The following is a 22,135-nucleotide window of genomic DNA, read 5'->3' as shown; positions in this document are numbered from 1 at the left end:
AAATTTCTTTATTTTGATTTCTTTGATAAAATTTTTAGATATTTTTATGCAAGCCTTTTAAACTTTAACTCTTCCATCATATTTTTAAATTTTAATATTTGTTTGAAATATTTTTTAGGTGGAGGTTTTAAGATATTACAAATTTTATATTTCCGATGGAAAAACAGTATAATTTTTATTTTTTTTGCATAGAGGGTGATGCACCCTAATATAAATTCAAACAATTCTATGTATCTACATTTGGATTCAATTTTACCTTAAAATTTAAACATTTGTATGTGCATATGTACATTAGGGCGCATCACCAAAAAAGTTGTTTTTTCCCACTGGAATTATAACATGTATTATATTTATTTTAAGATTTTCACCAAAATAATTCGAAAAAAATATTAAGGTGAGCAGAATCTATTTTAAAATATTTTCAAAAATTACATTATTTTGATTCCTTTTATACAATTTTTAAACTTTTGTATGCCGATCTTTTAATCTTACACTCTTCTATCAGCCGAGATCATCTTTTAAAAGGAAATATTTAAAAAACCCAATTTCACTTATTAAAAACTCGCTTTTGTGAGGATTTTCAAATTGATGCAGCTCACCCAAATCTTAATATTTTTTCCGAAATATTTTGAAGAATGTCTTAAAATATAATAAATTTCATAAATCCGATAAATAAAAAGTATCGACATTTTTATTTATTTATTTTTTGATGGAGGGTGATGCACCCTAATGTACATATGTGCGCATTTAGCCCGAAATTCAACCGCTTTAGATATGCATTCTCGGTATTTATACGGGATAGGTGAGTATTAACCTTTCCGTTGCATAAATACATAAATAATTTAGGCTGCTTTTTGAATAAACCCCATAACAGGCGTGAATGGATAATTTAAAAATTTCTTCATTCTTGTTGCTGTTATTTTCAGTTGTTGTTGTTGTTGCTCGACAGCAATGCGATACAGCACTAAATCACTGATTTATGTAATTAAGTTTCGTAGCAACAATTTTCCTCTTTTTATTTGGGCATTTGCGCTGGCGACAGCACGAGATTTTCGTGTTGACTGTCGCCAAGACAGCAACAACAACAACTGCTAACGTAAAAGCCCCAAAAATGTCAACAACAACAACAACAACTATGAAGCCAACAATGCTACAAATGCGATTGGAGCAACTGCCTTGGCGTGGCATGGCGTGGCGTGACGCGACAAACGATGCAATGTGGATGCTCAACATGTTGCGTTGTCGTTATTTTTTTTGTTGCTGATGCTGTTGTGGCTATTGTTGTTGTTGGTGGTGTTTCACCCGCTGCAAGAATTGCCGGCCTGCGGCGGAGGCAGTCGAAACATTATCAAAACATCATGGAAGATGACCAAATTAACCAACCGTATGCAGGCAGACATGACTACAACAAAACCAATAACCAGTTGGGTCATAGGAGGAGGAGGAGGATGAGAGGAGAACCCACGGTGAGTGCATTGGTGAAAAGGGATACATGCATAGGTCATTTTTATTCAGTTCAAGCAGGCTGGTTCGAACGATCGCGTTGATCGCTTCGCTTATTGCTTGCGTATGCCGGCCACTGTGTGTTGCTATGTGTTTGTGTTTGTGTGCGTGTGCTAGTCGGTCCACCACACAGGTAAATCGCCACGCCAATGGAGAAATTATCGGTTTACCTGGCTGGCCACGACTTCAACTCAAAAATTAAAGCAGTCCCAAACAAAGAAATCAAAGATGAGCCCCAAAAAAAAGAAGAATCTCGTAATTTATTGCAAAGGGAAGCGCTCGCATGTGGCATGGATGCGCTTGCGCTGTTCGAGAAGGGAGTGGCAGTGGAAAATGGAGGTAAGATGCGATATTCGAATTTTTTTTTTTTTTATACACATGTAACTTAAGAACGGCGGGTTGGATTGGATGGAAAAATACAAGCTGAGTGGAAACGAGTTTTGTTTTGAAGAGGTGCATACGTACCTACATACAAACATATATACGTACATATGCATATAATTAAGAGTTGTAGGTATATAACCAGCTATTGAACTGTTGGATTTTATGTACAAAATGTTTTTTCTTTCAGCGTCTGAGTTTGGTATACGACACTAAGCTGGCTCGAATTCTTGGTTGTCTTTGCCTCTGGCGCTGCCTTAATTAAAATTTAAATGACTCACACATATAAATATGTACATAAATGTATCTACATATAAAGCTACCAATACAGCGCACTGCTGCAATTAAGTTGCGGCTGCGGGGGATCACATTTGAAGACACTGAAAAATGTTAAAATGAAATGTTGAGGCTAAAATGAAATTAATGGCAGATGAAGTGCAGTTTTTCAACTTGAAACGAAATGCCTATGTATATACAGTAAATATGTATGCCGAATACATATATACATACATAAGCATGCATGCATATAAGTACCATCGATTGCATAGCAATTACGTTTGACTGCACAGCTCGCAAAAAGTTTAATTTTTTTTGTTTGGCAAGAAAAGGACTTTGAGCGCGAATTGAAACAAAGTTCGCATAAATCTTTCTTTAAAGGTGCATTTCGTGGCGCAGAAAATGAAAGCAAAAGAAAAAAATGTAGGTAAAAAAATTTTATAAATGCCTTTCACGAAAACGGCCCGTGTCCAAATTTAGTGGATGCGCTTGGTGGAACCACTTAATTGGCTGCATAACTTAATTTCGCAGCGACTGACTTGTTTGTTCGTTGATTGTAATTTAAGGCGAATTAATGAGCAATAAAATTGAGAAAATAGCACCATAATAAAGTGCAAAGAAACGCAAAATTATTGCTACTTAATTTTAGCTGATTTGAAAGCTTATTTGTTTGCTTAAATAAAAGTGTAATAAATTAATAAATTAACTTTTTTTGTTATTTTGACTACTAAGCAATCAAGTTTTCCTAGAAGTATAGAGTATTTTCAAAAAAAAAGGGATCACCATATATCAACTACCATGCTATGGTCTATTGTGCAAGTCCCATGTGCGCCTAGGCAGTCCGACATCAAGGCCGTAGGGCGCGATAAGGAATGAGGAACGACTTAGAAGATGTCGAAAGTAACCTCACCTCTTACGCAGGGTATTATGTCTTTCCTTGTGCTTTCCATACGCATTCTAGCGGGAATAACTATGGGTTTTCCTCGGCACGAAACTATGACAAAGTCGGTCCCTTACCTTCCCCTTCCCTTATCTTCGGCTACCCAAAAGTCTAAGCTAAACAGGTGATTAGTAAAGTAGTCCAACTAGATCCTCAAATCGTTACACAAATGTAAGTGCCATCATTGAGAAAGTATATACAATGTCTCTCATGTCGATAACAAAACCTAGAACCGCTTAATTTTCCACTTGGGTCACACGCACCTTTGAGCGGTAAGGCCAATACCCTGAGGGTGGGCTTGCCTCTAAAAATAATAAAAAGGACTATTTAATCCCTTTGAGGGAAATTCGAATCCGGTTCACAAGGGGCCGTAAACAGTTTAAGTAAGCCCGGTACAGGCGATATCGGCAAACAATCCAAGGACTAAAGCTAAAAGGCTTTCACAAACAGCCGTCAGATTCGCCAGGCTGCGTCCCATATTGTATGTTAGATGATTTGTTATCCAAATATTGAGGTAGTATGTATAAAGTACCTTGATCATTCAATAGCCCATTTTGACCACTCAACGCTTGTATTGCACACCTTATATATTGAAAATTTGCCATTTGTCATAGAAAAATGAGCTTTAAAGATTCAATATTTGGATTTTGAGTAAGACAAGTTTTCTTCTCCATAACAGACAATAGGCCTTCCATGATTTAGACATGAATGAGCTTTCGCACGGATTAATCGAAGCTAGGTGGGAAGGTCACTGGAGGGGTATTATTATTAAGAAATTAGGAAATTAAATAAATATGTACGTCTGTATCTACTCTTAGAGCTAAACAGTTATCAGAGCATCGGGTTGGCTCACAGTGCGATCAAAGCTAGTAGTGGGACGCCGGGGCAACCTCGATATGGCCTCATTGAGTAAAGGGTGACTACTCCAGTTAGTCAGATGGGGCACGTATCCGCCCATCAAGGAATGTGCAACTCAAAGGTTTTTCTGGCCTAAGGATTCACACTTTGGGTGGTAAAAGAAAAATGAAACAAGCTGCAATAATTCAAAAAGCTGTAAAAAATAACTAGAATTACTCCAAATCATACTATTTAAAACAAGTTCAGAAAAAATGCAATATATTATTAAAAAAAAGTTAAAATAAGTCTTAGAGTAATTTTTATTTGTTTGAATTTTGCATGGACGTAAACCGGTTTTGGGCCGAACCGGTTTTTTATATAAACTAACTGAACCATTAACCGAACCGAAAGTTTCCACAAATGTTGGATCCGAACCGAAAACCGAACCACTTTTCATAAAGATTTAAAGATTCGTTTCAACCAATTTTCAATAGATAAATTTACCCCTATTTTCGTTTTGTTAAATATGGTAATATATACCATGTTTGTTTACCATGTGCCAATATCAAATGTAATGGCAACCTATCTCATTTGACAGAAACTTGACACTTATCCTTGCGCGTTGTTGCACTTGACACTTGACGCTTAAATTTTTAATAAATTAATTAATCCCAACGGTTTTTACCCTTATTTCCCGCCTAACCGACACGAGGGGCGCAGTCCGCATGACGTACGGAACTTTTATTTATTTATTTTTTTTTTTGGTGCCGCGTCGTGGAAACAGGAGTTTTTTAAGTTTCGAGATCTAAAACTATTCAGCTACAAAAACAAAGAAAAAAAGATAGTATTTCAATTATTGAGAGTGGAAATGATAGTTTTCTTTATAGTAAAAATGGAGTCCGATATGTCAAACGTACTGGAATGAGTGTTAAAATCTTGACATAAACAACGGAATGATTCGTTTAGTTCAAAATTAGTTTTGCATGGCTTTAAAAACAGAGGTCGAAAGTGTCTTGACACTCGAGAGGGAATATTAAAATTTACCTCAGCCAGAAGGGCCGGGCTATAAATCAAGCCTGCATTTCTCTACGACTTGCGAGTGTAGGCAAATTTATGAGCTTTAGAAGGGATCTTTGAACTCTTTTGACTATAGCTTTACAAATGCAAAAACGCCTTTGGCTTTATTGACTGTAACATTAATATGAAGGTTGAAATTAAGTTTGGAATCCATTGTGATACCAAGATCGACAAAATTGGATACCTGCTCCAGATTATAATTTGATATTGAATAAACAGTTGGTTGAACTGCCATTCGAGAGAAACACATAACTTTACATTTTTTTAAGGTTTAGTAGCATATAGTTTGCATTACACCAACTATACACGTTGCTTACATCCGCTTGTAACAAAGACCTTTCTTCGATACGCGCGATTTTTTTTAATTCCGAACCGTTGAACCAAACCGAAACCCCGGTTCAAAGAGCAAAAAAACCGCTTTGACGAACCAATCGAAAAGTGAAAAAATGGTTCGAACCGCTGAACCGAACCGTCCAAATATTTCGCCCGGTTCACGTCCCTGGAATTTTGATCTAGAAAAACTTTGAACTTATTTTGCTTTTTTAAAATAAATGTTATCTTTACTGTTAATAGTTTTATTGTAATTTTTAGTCATGACTTCAAACAAAACATAAGCATTTTCACCGCAATAAAACTTTGTAAAAAAAACCGGCTTTTCAGGTTTTTTCTTAATTTAAAAATCGGGAATCGGTTTTTTTCAAATTGTAATTTTTCGAATAACTCGAAACCCGATTTCGGAAAAAAGGCGAATAATAGAAAACCCTAGTTCCAATCATTGGGTCATGGAGAAACTAAAACTAGTCCACATTTTTTTATATCAGCATTGAAGTCTGTTGATGTTTTTGCTTAAAAACACTTGTTTGTTTAACAATTATTATACCCGAGTGCACTTGTTCGCATAACGGTTGTTTGATAGGTAAGTTTCTCTTTAAGGTAGGTTGGGATTGAAAAGGGGCTACATCGGACATAACCACCCATGGGCGTAGCCAGGGAGTGGCAGGGGGGTGCTCTATCCCCCCCTAACTTTCAAATTTTCCTTATATATATATAAAATAGTACCCTGAAATGCCAGCTTAATAAGGTCGAGCACCCCCTAAATTTCATTCTGGCTACGCCGATGTAACCACCATATAACGGTATTTTCGAAATATGCAATATACGACATTTTCGTAAATACTGGCTCCAAATTTTTGAAAGTTTATGCGCGAAGTAGAATTTTGGCATAAAATAAAACAGTTATGAAATTTTTTGAAAATGAAATGAAATGAAATTGAAAATTTTTTTAAATCAGACAAGAACCACGCCCACCTCCCATATAACGGTAATTTACAGAAATACGAAAAAATAGTATCTAACTATTAAGCTTATTTACTCAAAATCAATATACATATCCAATGACCTCTCAGCAAAAAATTCTGCTTAGCGAAATTCTTGTGAAAATGGGTGTGGCACCGCCCACTTATGTCTACATACATATGTGTATCTCGGTAACCGGTTTATCAATTTCTACCAAACTCGGTAAATTTATCAATCTTGGCTCAAAAAAGCGATATATTGAAAATTTTTGAAATCGGACTAAAATTACCGCCACCTACCATATAACGGTAAATTTCAGAAATACGAAAATTCCGATATTTCATTAACTAAACACGCCAACTTACAACAGTCTCTTAACAAGACAGAATTTTATTGATTTTTGTAAAATGGACGTGGCACCACCCACTTATGACTACATAATTAAGAGTATATTGATAGCGCCCTTATCGATTTCCATCAATCTTGCTCCAATATTTCAATATATTATAGAACATTATCGAAACTGTTTGACATCGGGAAAATACTATTGTTTACTGAAAGGTGAAAAAAACGATATTTTATACGCGCGCCGGGTATATAAAGTTCGGTTTCGCCCGAACTTATATTTCTTTACTTGGGTATCTCAAAAACGACTCCATCAATCTGTGCTAAATTTGGTGCACACATCACCTTTGGCACGCTCAATCAATATCTCGAAAATTATTGAAATCAGATTAAATTACGCTTAATTCATTTAGAACGGTAATTTTTTCAAATTCGCCTAGTACTTCAATATCTGTTATAATCGAACTTAGCCATTGATATGATTGTACATACATACTTAAATGGCAAAATGCTTAGAATGCATATGGAACCCGATAAAGCTATGCTAGACTTTACGTCCGTAGAATATATCGCGAGGGTATATAAAAGTCGGTTTCACCCGAGTTTAGCCTTTCTTACTTGTTTGTATATAACTTTACTTTTCAATTTTATTTAACTTTATATTATTTATTTTTTTTTCAATTTAATTTTATTTCATTTATTTCTTTATTCGCACAAGTATGTACATATGCCTGTGCTGATACATATATGTACAAGTATGTGCTTTCACAGTTACATTCATAAATATGTACATTTGTGCGTAATGTAGAAATATGTTCTTACTTACCAAATTCACTCGTACCTCTTGGTTTCTGATACATATTTAACAACTTACTCATATTATTCCACTAGCCGAATAACAAGGTGTTAGAATTATATGAAATTCTCCAATGAATATCGAGAATCAAATTATCAATATTATGTGCTGGCTTTTGCGTTGCGTTGTATGGATATGTATGAATATGACTACATAAATATGTGCGCAAACATTTACATACACGTGTACTTATGTATATAGATATGCATGTTACCGAACCGACGCGACACGACCACAAGATGTTCTTCATGGCGAACACACGAATTTCACTTTTTCACATAATTTCTTAGCAGCAATGAAATAAAATCGCACTATTTATATTTTCTATTACTACTTGCACTTTTAATGCTATTGCACATTTGAATACAAATTAAATAAATCATTTTAACATTTTTGCACAATATTTTCCTACTTATCGGATTGAACACGCGCACCATACGAACTTAAGTATGCACATATATCCGCACAGCAAAAGTTTACTGAATATTGAAAATTAACCTACACCACTCTCAGACCATCTCGGCTAATTTACAATTTCCAAATATTTATTTTTCCAGGTCCTCACTTTAAAAAGAGTTTGAATAAAGATAGGTAACTCACTCGAGAAAACTCTCAATTTGCAAATTTGCAAATTGATTTTGCGCTAACCGATTTCGCAGCAAAAAAAAAGCATTTCAAGAGCTAATGAAGAGGGCACGGGAAACGGAAATGAACTCTCAATCACAGAGAGGTGGAGAGCATGTAGGCGTTTGTGCTTCCGCTTAAAATAAAGACAAGATGAGTGAGCCAGTGTTGGGAAATGAAATTGTTCCTTCAGTACGAAATCTATACATAAACTGTACTCTTCGACTGTAACGTGTATCTACTTTTTAATTTACATATACATTTAACATAAATGAGTGTGCACATATTTTAAGGTACACTTCCTAACAAATAATTTTTTTTTTTAAGTTATTATGAATGGATAAACGAGACATCTTCTTTGAATGTCGTACTAAAACTTGGCATTTTAATAGTATTTCAAGTGCTTCTCAAAACTTTACTTCAGTTTATACTTCAACAAATTTCAAGGTTCAATCTTTGCGCAACATTAAAAAAATCAACAGACTTTCATAAAAATTTCGAGCTTTTTAATTAGATTTCCTAGAAACAATATTTTTGAGCATGCAGTTTTGTAGCCCGATCAATTTAATTAAAGTGCAAACTAAAATAGTTGCGACTTATCGTTGATTTTTAATATATTTTTGGTTTGATGAAGGTGTTGCTAATTTTCTTAATAAAAAAAATCGTCGAACATACTTAGATAATATGGAAGAAAATGACCGACATCGTCAAAAAAATGCCACACATCAACGGTAAATCCCAGCTACTTTAAACTTGCATTTTATTATACTAAAATTGAATGAACTAAAAAACTGCAAAATATTAAAAAAAAATTGAAATAGACAGCAAACAGATTTCTTTAATGTTGTTCAAAGGTTTAAATTTATTTTCATACAGTTTTTTGTTATTGAATAATCTATATTTTTATGAACAAAAATTAAAATTAAAAAATAATAAAATAAATAGTCGAATCTAGTTAAGATATTTAAGAACATCTCTTTCTTAATTAAAGATGACACTGTTTCTCTATGAAGCTGATTTCGACAATTTGTTTCAAAAAGATTTAGTATCGAAAATATTTTTTCAAAACTTACCTAGAAATGTGAGGTTGATAGCACACCTTGTGTTATGTTGCAATGGTTCGTTCAACACCTTTTTTTCAAAACTTACAAAGACAAAAACAAGAAGGCGAAGACAAAAAGAGAATAAAAAATTTCCTGCAGTGAATTTTCAGAGTTATATATTTATGGTAATCATCAAAAAATTGCACGGAAAAGTACTGAGTAGTAGGAAAGTATATTGTAAACCAAATTGTATCAATAAAGTACAATTGTACCAAAAATGCCAACACTAGAGTGAGCTACATAGTATATATGTACATATGTGTATATATTCATACACACTTCATACAAGGGTACATATCGTCCCGTTTCTGCCTTAACCTCGTATCTGAAATAGAGGCATTTTAGAGAGTGTAAGAAAAAATGCTTAATTTCTTCCCCTAGGATATAATAAACGCATTTCTTACTTAATATTTCTGGTTCCACTAACAGTATTGAGCAGCCTCAATAAGACTGTGTTCTATTTTCAAATAGTGTGACGCTTAAACAGCTGTTATAAGTGGTAATATTAGTTTTCCCAAAAATTGTAGATACGTGGTCAAGGCAGAAACGGGACGATATGTTGACATACTTATACACACATATGTACACTAGAGTGGTCCAAAAACAGTAAAGTCGGATTTTTAAAGCCGCCACCCCCCTAGGATTGTTCTATACCGAAAAAATAAACCCCTATTTTTTATTTTGAATTCTTAGGCTCACAAAGCCACAACTCTCAATTCAGTCACTGTTCGATTGGAATTCACGCGGTGACACTAAATATAACATAGCATCCTCGCTAATACAACTTTGCTATTTTCCTTAAGGTGCCAACTTATGCAAGACTAAATACCTTGGATCTCACTTTTTCGCACTGAGTGGTCTTACAGCGTTTTTTATCCATAGAATTTACCGATTCGTAGTGGTGTCAAATATGATTGACATTTATGTTGCCTAGATGTCCTTATTTGGAGTTTTTGTTTGAAGCAAACACCTTGGTGCTGTCATTTTGAACGGTCTATTAGCATGTTTCTTGAAGGGTCTTGTGTTGAGTGACTTCACAACCATCTCGAAATGTCAATTTAATACAACTTTGCAGATGTTCTGATAGCTTGCGCATAGAAATATAACAAAGTGAGTTTATTACTTTCCAAATGAGAGGCCTATTGGTGAACGAACAAAGACAAAATGCGCACTACCTTCACAGTGAATAGCCAATGCTCACCGTTGAGGCACATAACCTCTTGTTTTTTTATTGTAGAAACCATAGCACGGCCCTCCCTAACAGACTTTTTCTGGAAGAGGAAGGTGCTCTTTGCCACGTCGGAGGCCATGTCTGTGAGTATACCGATTAGGTCCATCTCTATAAAAGACATTTCCTGGACGTCATTCAAGGACAAGCTAAACCTGTCCAGAAAAAGCACGTAACGTTTGAACGAATTCGTTCTGGATATAGTAGAAGGCTGAACTCGTCCAAAATAGACGCCGTCGTACCGAAGATGAGTCTGGCATACGGAAAGTGATCTTCTAATACGAACCGCCACTTCACATGCCAAGTCCGTGCATCTAACGCCCTTCTCTCTTTGTTTTGGTCCTGCTTATTTCTTAGGGCTTCCATTTGAAGGCACTGTGGATGATCGATCACTTTGCCAGCATCTGCAGGATTGGTGTTACAGACGTCAGTTGAGATGAGGCTGCCGTTCAAATTGGCTCATGTGCCCTAAGGATGATATCCAATAAAAATAAATTAAACTAAAACTTTATTTACTCCCAGAAGGAGTATGGAAAATGAAACTTTTTAGTTATTTTATTCTGAGCCACTTTTATTGTTTATTTTTGTTTATTACAGCCTAAGGCCGAGCAACAAGAATAAAGCATCCACACTTAAATAATAACCAAAAACAACAACAGTAACAACAGTGGTGGCAACAAACTAGCAATTATCCCATCAATAGCGCAAATACCAATCAAAATCGAATTTTATGCGGCAAGCAAACGCCAGCCAAGAGGCAAACAGCAAGCCAGCCAGCCAGCCAGCCATTCACTCAATCGATCGATCGATCGATCAATCAGCCAAATGACGAACGAGGCTTACAGCAACAGCTGTTTTGTTGGTGTGGCTGCTACCTGGGCAGCAGCAGTTAGTAGGAGCAGCAGTCGCTGCAGCCAGCGGCGAACAAATGAGTACTTGCAAATTATTGCACCATTAAAATGCGATTCGATTCGTTTTTGCTGATTGGTCAAATTGACTGCACTCAACTGGCTGACTGAATTGGTTGTGTAAACTGATTGCTGAAATTATACGATGAATTGGAAATAGCAGCAATTGCAACTATTTGAACAAATTCTACCTATGCATATGTATATATGTACATATGTATGTATGTATGTGGCTACATATGCAGTGGTTAGTAATTGCAAATGTGGCAGCAGCAGTGGCCAACAGCAATTGCTGGCAAATTGTGGCAATCGGAAATTGGTGAGCGGCAAAACCTGTCAATGCTCGGCAATTTGCAATAACTAGCCAGCGCACAACATAATCATATGTTGCTGTTGCACACAGATATAAAATATGTACATAGATACATACATATGTAAATATATACATACATACATACATACATTGCCTGCATTCACAGTTGCATCTCTACTCATAAATAAGTAAATGCCGGTACAATTTGTTCCTCTTCGCTGTGCAATTATTGGGTGTTGCTTAATTCACAATTGCTTTATACAAAATTTACTTATGGATGTACATTAGGGTGCCTCAACAAAAAAAGTTGCGATTTTTCCACGAGAAATGTATAATAGTAAAAAAAATAAAAAATAAAAATAAAAAATGTGTTGAAAACGTCTCCGAAATAGAGTTTTTATTAACAAAACTATTTCATAATTTTCTTTGTTTTTAAATCACCACAGATGAAAGAAGAGTTTCAGCTTAAAATTTTTTTTTACGTATTTTTAAATCGGTCCAGCTCTCGTATGTCATAATATTTTCCGAAATATTTTGGCAGAAGTCCTATACCCAAATTCATAAAAAATAAAGAAGACTTTAACTGCCTTATAAAACGAAAATTTGTATGAAAATGTCTCTTTATCGAAAGCTCATTAAATCTATTTTATTTTTTTATGAATAAAGCTATTAAAATATAATACATTTTATAATTCGGAGGTAAAAACAGTACCAATTTTGTATGGAGAGCGATGTACCCTAATGTGCACGCAAAAGCCGTTACTTTGTTTTTGCTTTACGAGTACAGCATAGCAGGGTTTCATGCGTAATTCTAAGCAAATTTGCCGAAGAAACCATGGGTCTAAAATCAATTTGGAGTTTGCCAAATTGCGAAAATAGGTTCCAAAGAAAGTGTGAAAATCAAAAAAAAAAGTGCCATACAAATTGACCCACCCTAACATACATACATACATGCAGTCCATATGCAGTTTCGGAAATGCAAATTGTATGCTACTGACTGTGCCTGTCTGTCCGATTGCTTGCTTGTCATCTTTCATTATCTGTTGTGTTGACAGTTGCGGTGAGTTTTCGTAGCGCTTTCGAAAACCAAAAACGCCCCAAAATGGAATGAATCGAAAATAATAATAACAGTTATTTTTGGTGTTGTTGTTATAGCTGTCGCAAATGATTGCCTCGTATGATTGTTATTCATTAAAAGGTAGCTAAAAATTTTTCTGCTGATCTCGTATCCAAAAAAAAAACCAAACCATGAACAGATTCTTTTGTTCTGAAACGGCATCACAGTCTACCAGCAGACCGCCACGAGAAACTCCGATCCTAGTAGTAAATATGTATGTAATATGGCTGTTTTGCCTTTTTCAAGGTGATCGATGTGAATGTGACCGCGTGCAACTCAAAAAACTGTGACCACGACCTTATTGGTTTACAGGCCCACTTTGGCCTTCTTTGGTGCACTACTTAATTCTTTCTTGGTCTCTGGTGTGTTGTGGTGGATCCATACATCGTCAACGGTTCCTAAACGGTGCAAAAACTCGTTCAGATTGCGCCTGAACAACGCCAAAGACTCCTTTGAAGCAATCACACGGTTGCGTTTATGGTCGAGTGTGAGCATGCGCGGTACCCATCGCGCGGATAGCTTTTTCATATCCCAATATTCAAGTAAAGTATTTGGTGCACCTACTCAGTTGACAGACCTATAGCCTCAGCCACCTCACGCTATTTCATTCTCTGATCGTCCAATATTATTCCATGTATATATTTTATATACGATGTCTGGCGTGACGACTTATTTTGGCCGACCTGATCGCTCGGACTCACGTGTAACGGATCGACCGCAACGGAGCTCAGTAAGCCACCTTTTAATCATTGAAATTGACGGTGCAGAATTCCCATAGTATTTATCAAGCCTTTTCTTGCTTTCAGCAATGTAGTTTTTACGCAAAAAATAAAACTTAATCATCACACGAAATTCACTTTTTTTCGTAAAAATTAAGGAGGTTTTCTGCTTTTGATAGGTGTCAAACACAAACACTATAGGTGTCAAAATCTGTTTCATTTTTATTTTCTAAGCTCTACATTCCGTTAAGTTAAGTTAAGTTGCCATAATCAGGCTTTTAGCCTGCGATAGTTGGCGCAAACGACAAATCGCTCCGGTATTCTAGGATTTGTCTAAAACCGTTGTGACGCCCGAGTACATCTTGTGCTCAACTGGAGAAGACGAAAAATGGTTTTAGCACCAAAAAATAAGTAGAGTAAAGAGGTATTAGGGAATTTAGGAACGAAAAATGACACTGAAGATGGCACAACGCCGAAACCGGTTTGTCTCCAAACCAAATTTGACAAGGGATGACGGAAATTCGTTCCATAATACATCATACACCCACCCTGTCGGAAACAACAACAACCAAAAAGGAATTTAATAGCTTTGCTTAATTTTATTTAATTTATTTTTTTACTACGCTCTGTTATTTCTACTTAGTTTCGTAAAAATCGAGGAACAATTGCAATTGTTGCAAAAACATGAAAAACAAATTTTTATTAATACGTAAAAACCCTTGATTGTTGCGTAAATGGTAAAAGAAGCTGTTCGGAAATGCATCATGCAAGAAAACCAACGGAATGGAATCATCGTTCTCACCCTGCAGGCTTAACAATTTCTTATTTTTTTACTAGCTGAGACAATTTGTGGTCACACACCTACGCGGCCACCTTTCAAAAAGTAGCAAAATTAATCTGGTATATGTCTTTGCTATATGCATTTTGTACCTATGTGGTATTCACAGATTGTGTGTTTGTACCGAACACCAAGAAATGTAAAGTTTATAATTTTAGAATACCTACTCATGCTTAACGCCCTGTGTTGTGCATAATTTGACACCCTGTACGGAATTGTGTTATTCTTGGAGCGACATTACAGTCAACACCCTGCAAGGAGATCACGGCTTTTGACGAAAAGAATGAGCTGTAATAATCCCAATTCACTGTTTTAATATGTAGCTACACAAAGTGTAAAGCAAAAAATAACACAAACCCCATTTTAGGGGAAAGGAATTAAATGAAAAATATTGCGGATTTTTATGTAGTCTCAGTATATGCCACGATTGAGAGAATACAAAGGTTGCGCCGATCTCTACATGTCCAGCAACCCATAGTTTCCCCATGGCCTCGCTCACAGTTTCAGAGACGTGTAATAACGTACCAAAATCGCCGCCTGGTCATTTTCATCGCAGGTTAGCTACTATATTCTCAAAAATCCTCTCTGATTGCCGCAATCTTGTATTCTATCATTCTTGAGTATATGCTGAGCTTGCTCGCACTATGTTGCGTTGTTGCAAAAAACCGTCTAGGTACGGCTTACCGTCGTGCTCCCAATCGGGGAAGTGCCTTTTTGTGTCGGCGATTTAAAGCGTTGCGAAATTCGAAAGCCAACAGGCGTCCGCACAGATTATCGAATGATCCACCTCTTCTTCCAATCTCGAAGGGGCGAGTAAAAGATGTCTTGGAAGAGCGACGCAATAAAGGAAAACCGTCCTCTCGCTTGGACGACGATGGCTCAGCGTCTCAATTATATGTCCATGCTGATCTTTTCCACAAAATATAGGAGCGAGATTATCCTATACGATTCTCCAAGAATCGATATTGGGGTTTAAGTTTTCGAGAATGTGACGAGTCGTCTGAGTTGACAAGATCCGCCTTCCTACTTTATTGCAGAAGAGAGGCGATCGTACCCACTGCCAACATCCTGAGCAGTGGTGCTCAAAACAGCACTCTGTAGATTTTATATGGTCGCGCATATAGTAAAAGCTCTCCCTGAGCATCACTGATCTAGAAGATAATCAAGGAGGATAGCCAGACCTTTTTTCCGCTACGAAGAGGTATTTGACTTCCGGCAAATCTACTTTTTTCAACATCTACAACGAGATTACGGCGGGGCTAACGCAGCAATCCTCGATTTGTGCTCAATACTTTACCTAGACCTGTTGCGAAGAGAACACTCCTTCCTGACAACTAGTTATAAGTTTTGAGGAGCGATCATGTATGTATGTACAGTGACTGAAACATATGATCACATGATGATTTTTCTTCAATATTCGTAACGGGGTTCAAGCAAAATTTTTTTGTTATTTTTCTACAAAAGTATTGCTGGATTTCCACTAGGCATTAAATGGCAAAAATGACAAATGACAAAGTCGGTCATTAAAAAATAATCGTGTCATTACATTAAAAAAATAATCATTAAGATCATTTCCACATGGCATTTTTTTAAATGGCAGACATTTGTTGTCATTTCAATGCCTAGTGGAAATTCGGCATATCGTGCAAGCTTTATTCAAAACTTTCAGCCTCATTGCGAGAGTCGTGCCGAATGCAAGTCGTTATTCGAGTCGAATCGTATCGAAAATTTAGCGTCATTGCCTAAAATTTCCACTCGACTACTGTATTAAAACGGAAGAACTTGGCAGCACTGCATAGTTTTCGACAATTTTCGTCGTTTACTTATTTCAGCACCACAGTAGACAATGCTAATGTTGTCGAGTCGTACAATTCAGCTTATTTTACGACTTACGCAATGAGGCTATATATAAATCATAGCGGCATAGTTTAAGGCGCAAATTTTTGACAAATAGTCAAACTTCATTATTTGTAGAATCATACCCAAAAGTGTTCCACAGATTCAGTTTCAAAGTTGAAATTTTGAAACTGTGATTTATGTATATGTTTTTGGTTAAAGCTTAGAGAGAGAAAAACATTATGAATATTTAAAAAAAATCAACACGTGGTCACTTGTTTGGGCCACTGTATATACGGTGGCGGGAAAATAAATAGTAACGCGATATTATTTTTTATTTTTTACAGTTGGCCATTTTTCTTTTGTTTATTTAATGTTCCTTATTTAAAAAAAAATACCATAGCTCACTATCAATCGAGCAGCCTTCACCAAATTGTTTGGAAGTTTCTGTGAAAAAAGCAAACACATCTCATCCAACCATTTTTTTTTTTATGTATATTTCAATTAATTTATTTTATATCTTAATTATATTATAATTACTTATGAACTTACACAAATTAGGATTGCAACTTAACTAATACTTAGTGAAAAAAATTACAAAACTAAGTACAAAATTAGTATTATAACATACATACAAATACAATTACGCTCATTTGTGTTCATTTTTTTCTTATTTACTGTTATTTTGCTTTGCTGGTCACTCTCTACATAATATATGTATGTATGTATACATATAATAAACATTGAAAATATTAGAGCTAAAAACTAAAATTCACAAATTTGTTTTTTCTTTTACCATTTTCATATGTATTCATTTGCAATTTGCGCGCACTGTACACTACAAATATGTATGTATATGAAGTAAGTATGTTTGTAGCAGCACAGTCTTGATGATGCATTCGTGTGCTATGAAACAAAAACGTTGCGCTACAAGTAAGAATTAATGAGTAAGTATTGATCTCATTTCATTTATGTAGATACGTTATTTACCTTTATCTTTCATCTTTTTATTTTAATTTCACTTAAATTACTGTCATTAGTTTAGTTTTCAAATAAAAGCATTAAAATGTATACATAGTACATATAAAATGATAAAATATTTAGATACAAAAAAAAATTAATAAAAAATCTAAAGAAATTCATTAAAATACTGTAGTTGGTGTGTGTGTGTGTGTACGTGTCATAATTGAAATTTGTGTTGATTTTTGCGCTATTTTTCCAAGCAAATTGAGTTGCTTTCAGTTTTGTGTTATCTTTTGGTAGGACTCTGGTTGCTGGGTAAGGTGTTCGAGATTAGGGAGTAGCAAGCAAGTGGTGTTGGAATCTGTGGCGATAGTGGGCGAGACGTAGCGCAAAAGTGTGTCTACGCCTTTGTACGCTCTTGCGTTATCTTGTTTTCCTAGCATGTTTTACGATTTTTAATTAATTTTTACATATATTTTGTTTGGGTTTTTTTGTCTTTGTTTGCCCTAACAGTGCCAGTTTCCTTGTCCGTGTCAAAGTTGCACTAAAATATATACCTTGTTATCGTAAAATAATTAAATTTAATATTAACTTTAAAAAATACTCATCAAATGTAGTGTTTTGTGTTTTTATAATTGGTTAAATAATCTTTAATCTATTTGTTCACTTTTTTGCCATTTCATATTATTCAGTGCAGTTGCGCAGTTGGAAAATACTTTTAGTTTTTAATTAAATTAAATTTCGTTTCTACAATTTTTCACTTTATTAATGTTAAATATTTACTTATTATTATTAATATAAGGTTTTTTTTTGAAATTTTTTTGCTTTTCATCATATTCGCTTAAAGTTATTCGCTACTAATGTCAACTAAAACGATTTGCTTTTAATACGTATGTATATAAGTATATATATATATATATATATGTATATTAGATATTTATGTATGTATGTATGTATGGTTTTCACGCAACTATAATTTATCATTTCGTTGGGTGTATATTGTATACATGCAATTTATATGTACTTATATGTATGTATGTATGCATGAATGTGTATATGAGTGCATTTCTTTAAGTTCAATACAAGCTTAATTTTTCATAATTATTAAAATTGATTTTTTTCTATATACAATATTTTTGTTTGCCCACAAATCGATCTGCTCTCTCGAGCGGCGCGTTTGTGAGCAGCATTTGTGTGTTTGTGATAGCATGGGTGTGTTGGTGATATTATGTATGTATGTGTAAGCCAGACTATTAACTTATTGGCATTTAGAAGTACAAACTATTCTAAACTATTGAAAAGTATGCAATACATTTGGAGCATTTATGCTGGTAGTTGATTTTCAAAACCTAAACAGCTGTTGTTTGTGCCAAAGCTTGTGTGCGCGATTATGTGTGAGCGTATGCACCGAGTTTTCCATCACGGTTTGGCGTATTTTCAAACAAATAACTGAGTGGTAAGAAAATTATAAGTATACATTTTACAAACTACATACAGTGTGGATCCCAAATTTGAGTATGTTATTTAGAAAAAATGAGGAGAAAAGCGACTAATGGAATTAATACGAGAAGACAAAGGTTTGAACCCTCTGCTACAAAAAAAAAAAAAAAATAAATAACATCGGCAAATATGTTCTATAGCAAAGTTGAAAATCCGACTATTCAAAGCGCAGTTGCCTCAATATAATAAATAACTTTTTCTTTTAATAAAAATTAATTTCAAAAGTAAGCTCAAGCTCAACATACTTAACAGTACTCGTTTAACAACACATTTTCGTGGTTAAAAACTCAATAATTAAAAAAAAAATATTTCTTACACTTTTGGCCCACACTGCCACAACTATCTACACTAGCATTTGCCTACAAGAAAATTTAAAATACTTTTTTGTTTCATTATTATGATTTTTTTCTCTCTTTGCATTAAGTTTTATGTTTTACACATCTCTGCGCAAATTTATGCAATTATTTTTAGCCTTTTACATGATTGCTGATATATTTCGTTACAATTTTTTTCTTTTTGCATTTTTGAAAATAATACATTAGTTATTATCAACTTTGCTTACCTAATCAACTATGTATGTATGTATAAGTATATGTATGTATGTAAGGTTGTATATATTTATAAATACCACATTACTGATAGTTGTTTTCTTTAGCATCTGCTTCATTATTGTGTTGTGACTCGGACTGCAATGCCTGCAATGTCTTCGATTTTTCACTTCATGCTTCTAGACAATAATATGTATGTGTGCTTAGCCAGAGTTATATTTTTTTTCTTTAGGTTTTTGGGAGTGCCGAAAATGTCTTATTTCTTTATTATTATTTTTTTTTTGCTTAAAACTTTTGACTTTTTTTCTAATAAGAACTCTAATTTGCAATAATTTTTGCTGAATATTTAAAAATGACTGATTTTTTTTTTTTTTTGTTTTTGCTTGCTTTCTCCATTTTCCTGTTTTCTTAATCTCCTTTTTCTCAACTAAATTGGAATTTCACTGTTGCAACATTTTATTTTTATTTCTATTTAATTAATTGGTTCTGCTTCCCATTTTGCTTTTATTTCTGTTTTTTTTTTTTTTTTGCTTCTCTTAATCACTAGAATACTTGAGGTGGTGATGCATTTGATATCATGAGTGCTTATCAGTCAACTCAGTCCAGCGTAATTCGAAAAATTTGCGCATTCCATGACCCGCTTTGCCGACCGGCGAATCATCCTCATTGAACATTTCACAATTATCGAATATTTGGCGCACATCGACGCAAAAGTCTTCACGACTTTTATAGCTGTGAAAATAAAGAGAGAAGAGATTTTAATAAACAGTGGCTTATTAAGCATTGTCGAGAGAGAGAGAGAGAGATGTCGTCAAGAGCGACCAACGCCAGGCCCAGATCAGGTCTTTAACCTACTTCAGTATTCAGAACTTGTTTGCGCCAGAGTTACGCGGAGCTATCGAGGCAGCTAACGCTTTTCCTTTGTCGGGTACGACGATAAATTGAGAGACATTGTGAAGTATGCAAATCCCACCGAACATAGTCCGTCAGGGCCAATTGTTTTCAAGACTTTTAGCTTTCCAGTGGCCACTTGAACTTCCTGGCTAGTGAAAGTAAGAGGCACACTAGGATTTTGGGAGGTGCTACTGCTTTCTCGTCACTCGACCTTTAAACATATAAACCGACGAAGCATGCAGTGTGAACTGTCGGCTAAAATAGCGAACTTTCTCGGGTTCGTCTCCAGCATAAAAATTCCCAAAAAAAGGTTCTTTGTAATGCTGCTGAAGGAACAATCCTTTGGTAGAAATAAATCTGGATCCTATAGCATAGACCCGACAGTCAAAATGGAACGTGTTCGTGACTTTCGATTTGCATTTAGACTCGGATTTATCTTAGTATTTTATGGTAATATCGTGCCTGTTTCTTTACTAAACACTCTTAGCTCATTAACTCTCTTTTACCCTAACAAAGTGGAAGGATTTCCACTTACAAAAAAAAAATGCAAAAGGTAATATTACTCACGTTAAGTCCTGTATACGTTTCTTGATTGTTGACAAATCCATGGGATTTTTAATAATCTTACGGTAAGTCGGAAACTGTTTAGTATTTACTGGCAATAAAAATGGCCACGAATCTTCGTGCAGCTGTAAGAGATGAGAAAATTAAAAAAAAAACAAAAACTCCTCTCACAACTTTTCTACCCCACCACGCTTGCTTACCTCCATTTCCCCTAGCAATGTCTTGCAGATAGCCAACTCTTTTATGAGCTTCTTCGTTGCATGCTTCTCCTTTTTCTCTTGCTTCAGCTTCTCCTTCGCCTCTTGAACGGCGTGTATGTTCAAGGGCGGCGGCGCCAATGGCTGAGGCGTGCCATATTGACTCATTGGCGAGAGCGCACCAAACTGATGCGCTGCCGGCGACTGTGACTGCGAGTAGGAGCCCATCGTTTGCGGCGAGTGCAAAGTAGGTGTGCTGGCACGTGGCGACTGCATGGCAGCTGTGGGTGCATGGTTACTGCTTTGCTGCGGCGACATAATCGATGACTGCATTAGCGGCGATAGTTGTGGCTGCTGCAGCTGTTGTTGTTGCTGCTGGCTTAGCGCTGTAATGGAAGTTGGCGGCATTATGAGCGGTAGCAATGCAGAGGGTTGTGGCGAAGTGCTAATGGCGCTAGTGGGCGGCAGCAGCGATGGCGGTGGCAACGGCGACTGAGCGGCTGTGTTGTAAGACGGCAGCGGCGGTAGCGGAGGTAGCTGCATTATGCCATTGCTATTCATCTGCAGCTGGGCAAGCTGATGGTGCTGACTGAGCGTTAGTTGCAGGTAGTTAGTGGCACTCATATTGCCTATACCACCAGTCGCGGTACTTACTGTTGGTAGGGTTGGCGTCAAGTGAGGAAATAACGTGCCACTATCGGGTAAAGACTGTGGCAGCTGTGATTGAGTTGTTACAAAGCTTTGAATGCTTGTATCGGGTGCTACGCTGTTGTAAATTGGCACCGCAAGCGGCAAGTCGGCGCTGGGCATTGAATGTAAGACCGGCGCTGACTGAGCGCCATCTGCGCAGGCATCCGTTGCCGTGTAATCGTTGTTAGTCAAATGTGTGCCGTGGATGTTATTTAGTGCTGGTGGTGTGGTGTCAGCCGCTGCATTTGCATCTGGCAGCATACCTACTGGCGCGCCAACACCTAAATCAGCGCTTACCCCCATACCCATTCCTCCCAATGCAGCATTGCCGCCAACCATTTGTTGTTGTGGCTGCTGTTGTTGTGGTGGTTGTTGTAGCTGTTGTTGTTGTTGCTGTGTCTGGAAACGCATCGCATCGATCGAATTATTGTGATGTTCATCGAACGAGGTGGAAGCAATCGAATGCGTCGGACTGCAAATACCAGAGGCGGGTTAGTAACGTCAGGCGTGACATGCGGCGCTGCCTGAGCGACCTACCTGAGCGGCGTCGGTAGCGAGTTCATTGACTCGTCATGCGACGAA

General features: G+C 36.1%; 1 protein-coding gene across 1 annotated transcript; it reads right to left on the bottom strand.

The window, feature by feature from the left end:
• Positions 1-17,612: 17,612 nt before the first annotated feature.
• On the bottom strand, positions 17,613-22,129 carry LOC108372498 (bromodomain-containing protein 3-like). Its single transcript, XM_017628204.1, has 4 exons — positions 22,091-22,129; positions 20,867-22,025; positions 20,670-20,791; positions 17,613-19,940 (listed from the first exon to the last, which is right to left on the bottom strand). The coding sequence occupies exons 1-4, from the start codon at positions 22,114-22,116 to the stop codon at positions 19,784-19,786; spliced, it is 1,464 nt and encodes a 487-aa protein (XP_017483693.1). The 5' UTR covers positions 22,117-22,129; the 3' UTR covers positions 17,613-19,783.
• Positions 22,130-22,135: the final 6 nt, after the last annotated feature.

The sequence above is a fragment of the Rhagoletis zephyria genome, unplaced genomic scaffold (genome assembly GCF_001687245.7).
Source record: "Rhagoletis zephyria isolate East Lansing unplaced genomic scaffold, Rhagoletis_zephyria_1.1 Rzeph_scaffold_05809, whole genome shotgun sequence".
Lineage (NCBI taxonomy): Eukaryota > Metazoa > Arthropoda > Insecta > Diptera > Tephritidae > Rhagoletis > Rhagoletis zephyria.
This window is presented reverse-complemented; position numbering and strand designations above follow the sequence as displayed.

What these genes read in the sequence shown, in the direction of transcription:
- LOC108372498 (XM_017628204.1), bottom strand. Translation starts at nt 22,116, where the DNA reads ATGAACTCGCTACCGACGCCGCTCAG. An exon ending in CATTGCTAGGGGAAATGGAG is followed by an intron (nt 20,792 to 20,866) that starts GTAAGCAAGCGT and finishes CATCTCTTACAG; the next exon opens with CTGCACGAAGATTCGTGGCC. An exon ending in AAACGTATACAGGACTTAAC is followed by an intron (nt 19,941 to 20,669) that starts GTGAGTAATATT and finishes TTATTTTCACAG; the next exon opens with CTATAAAAGTCGTGAAGACT.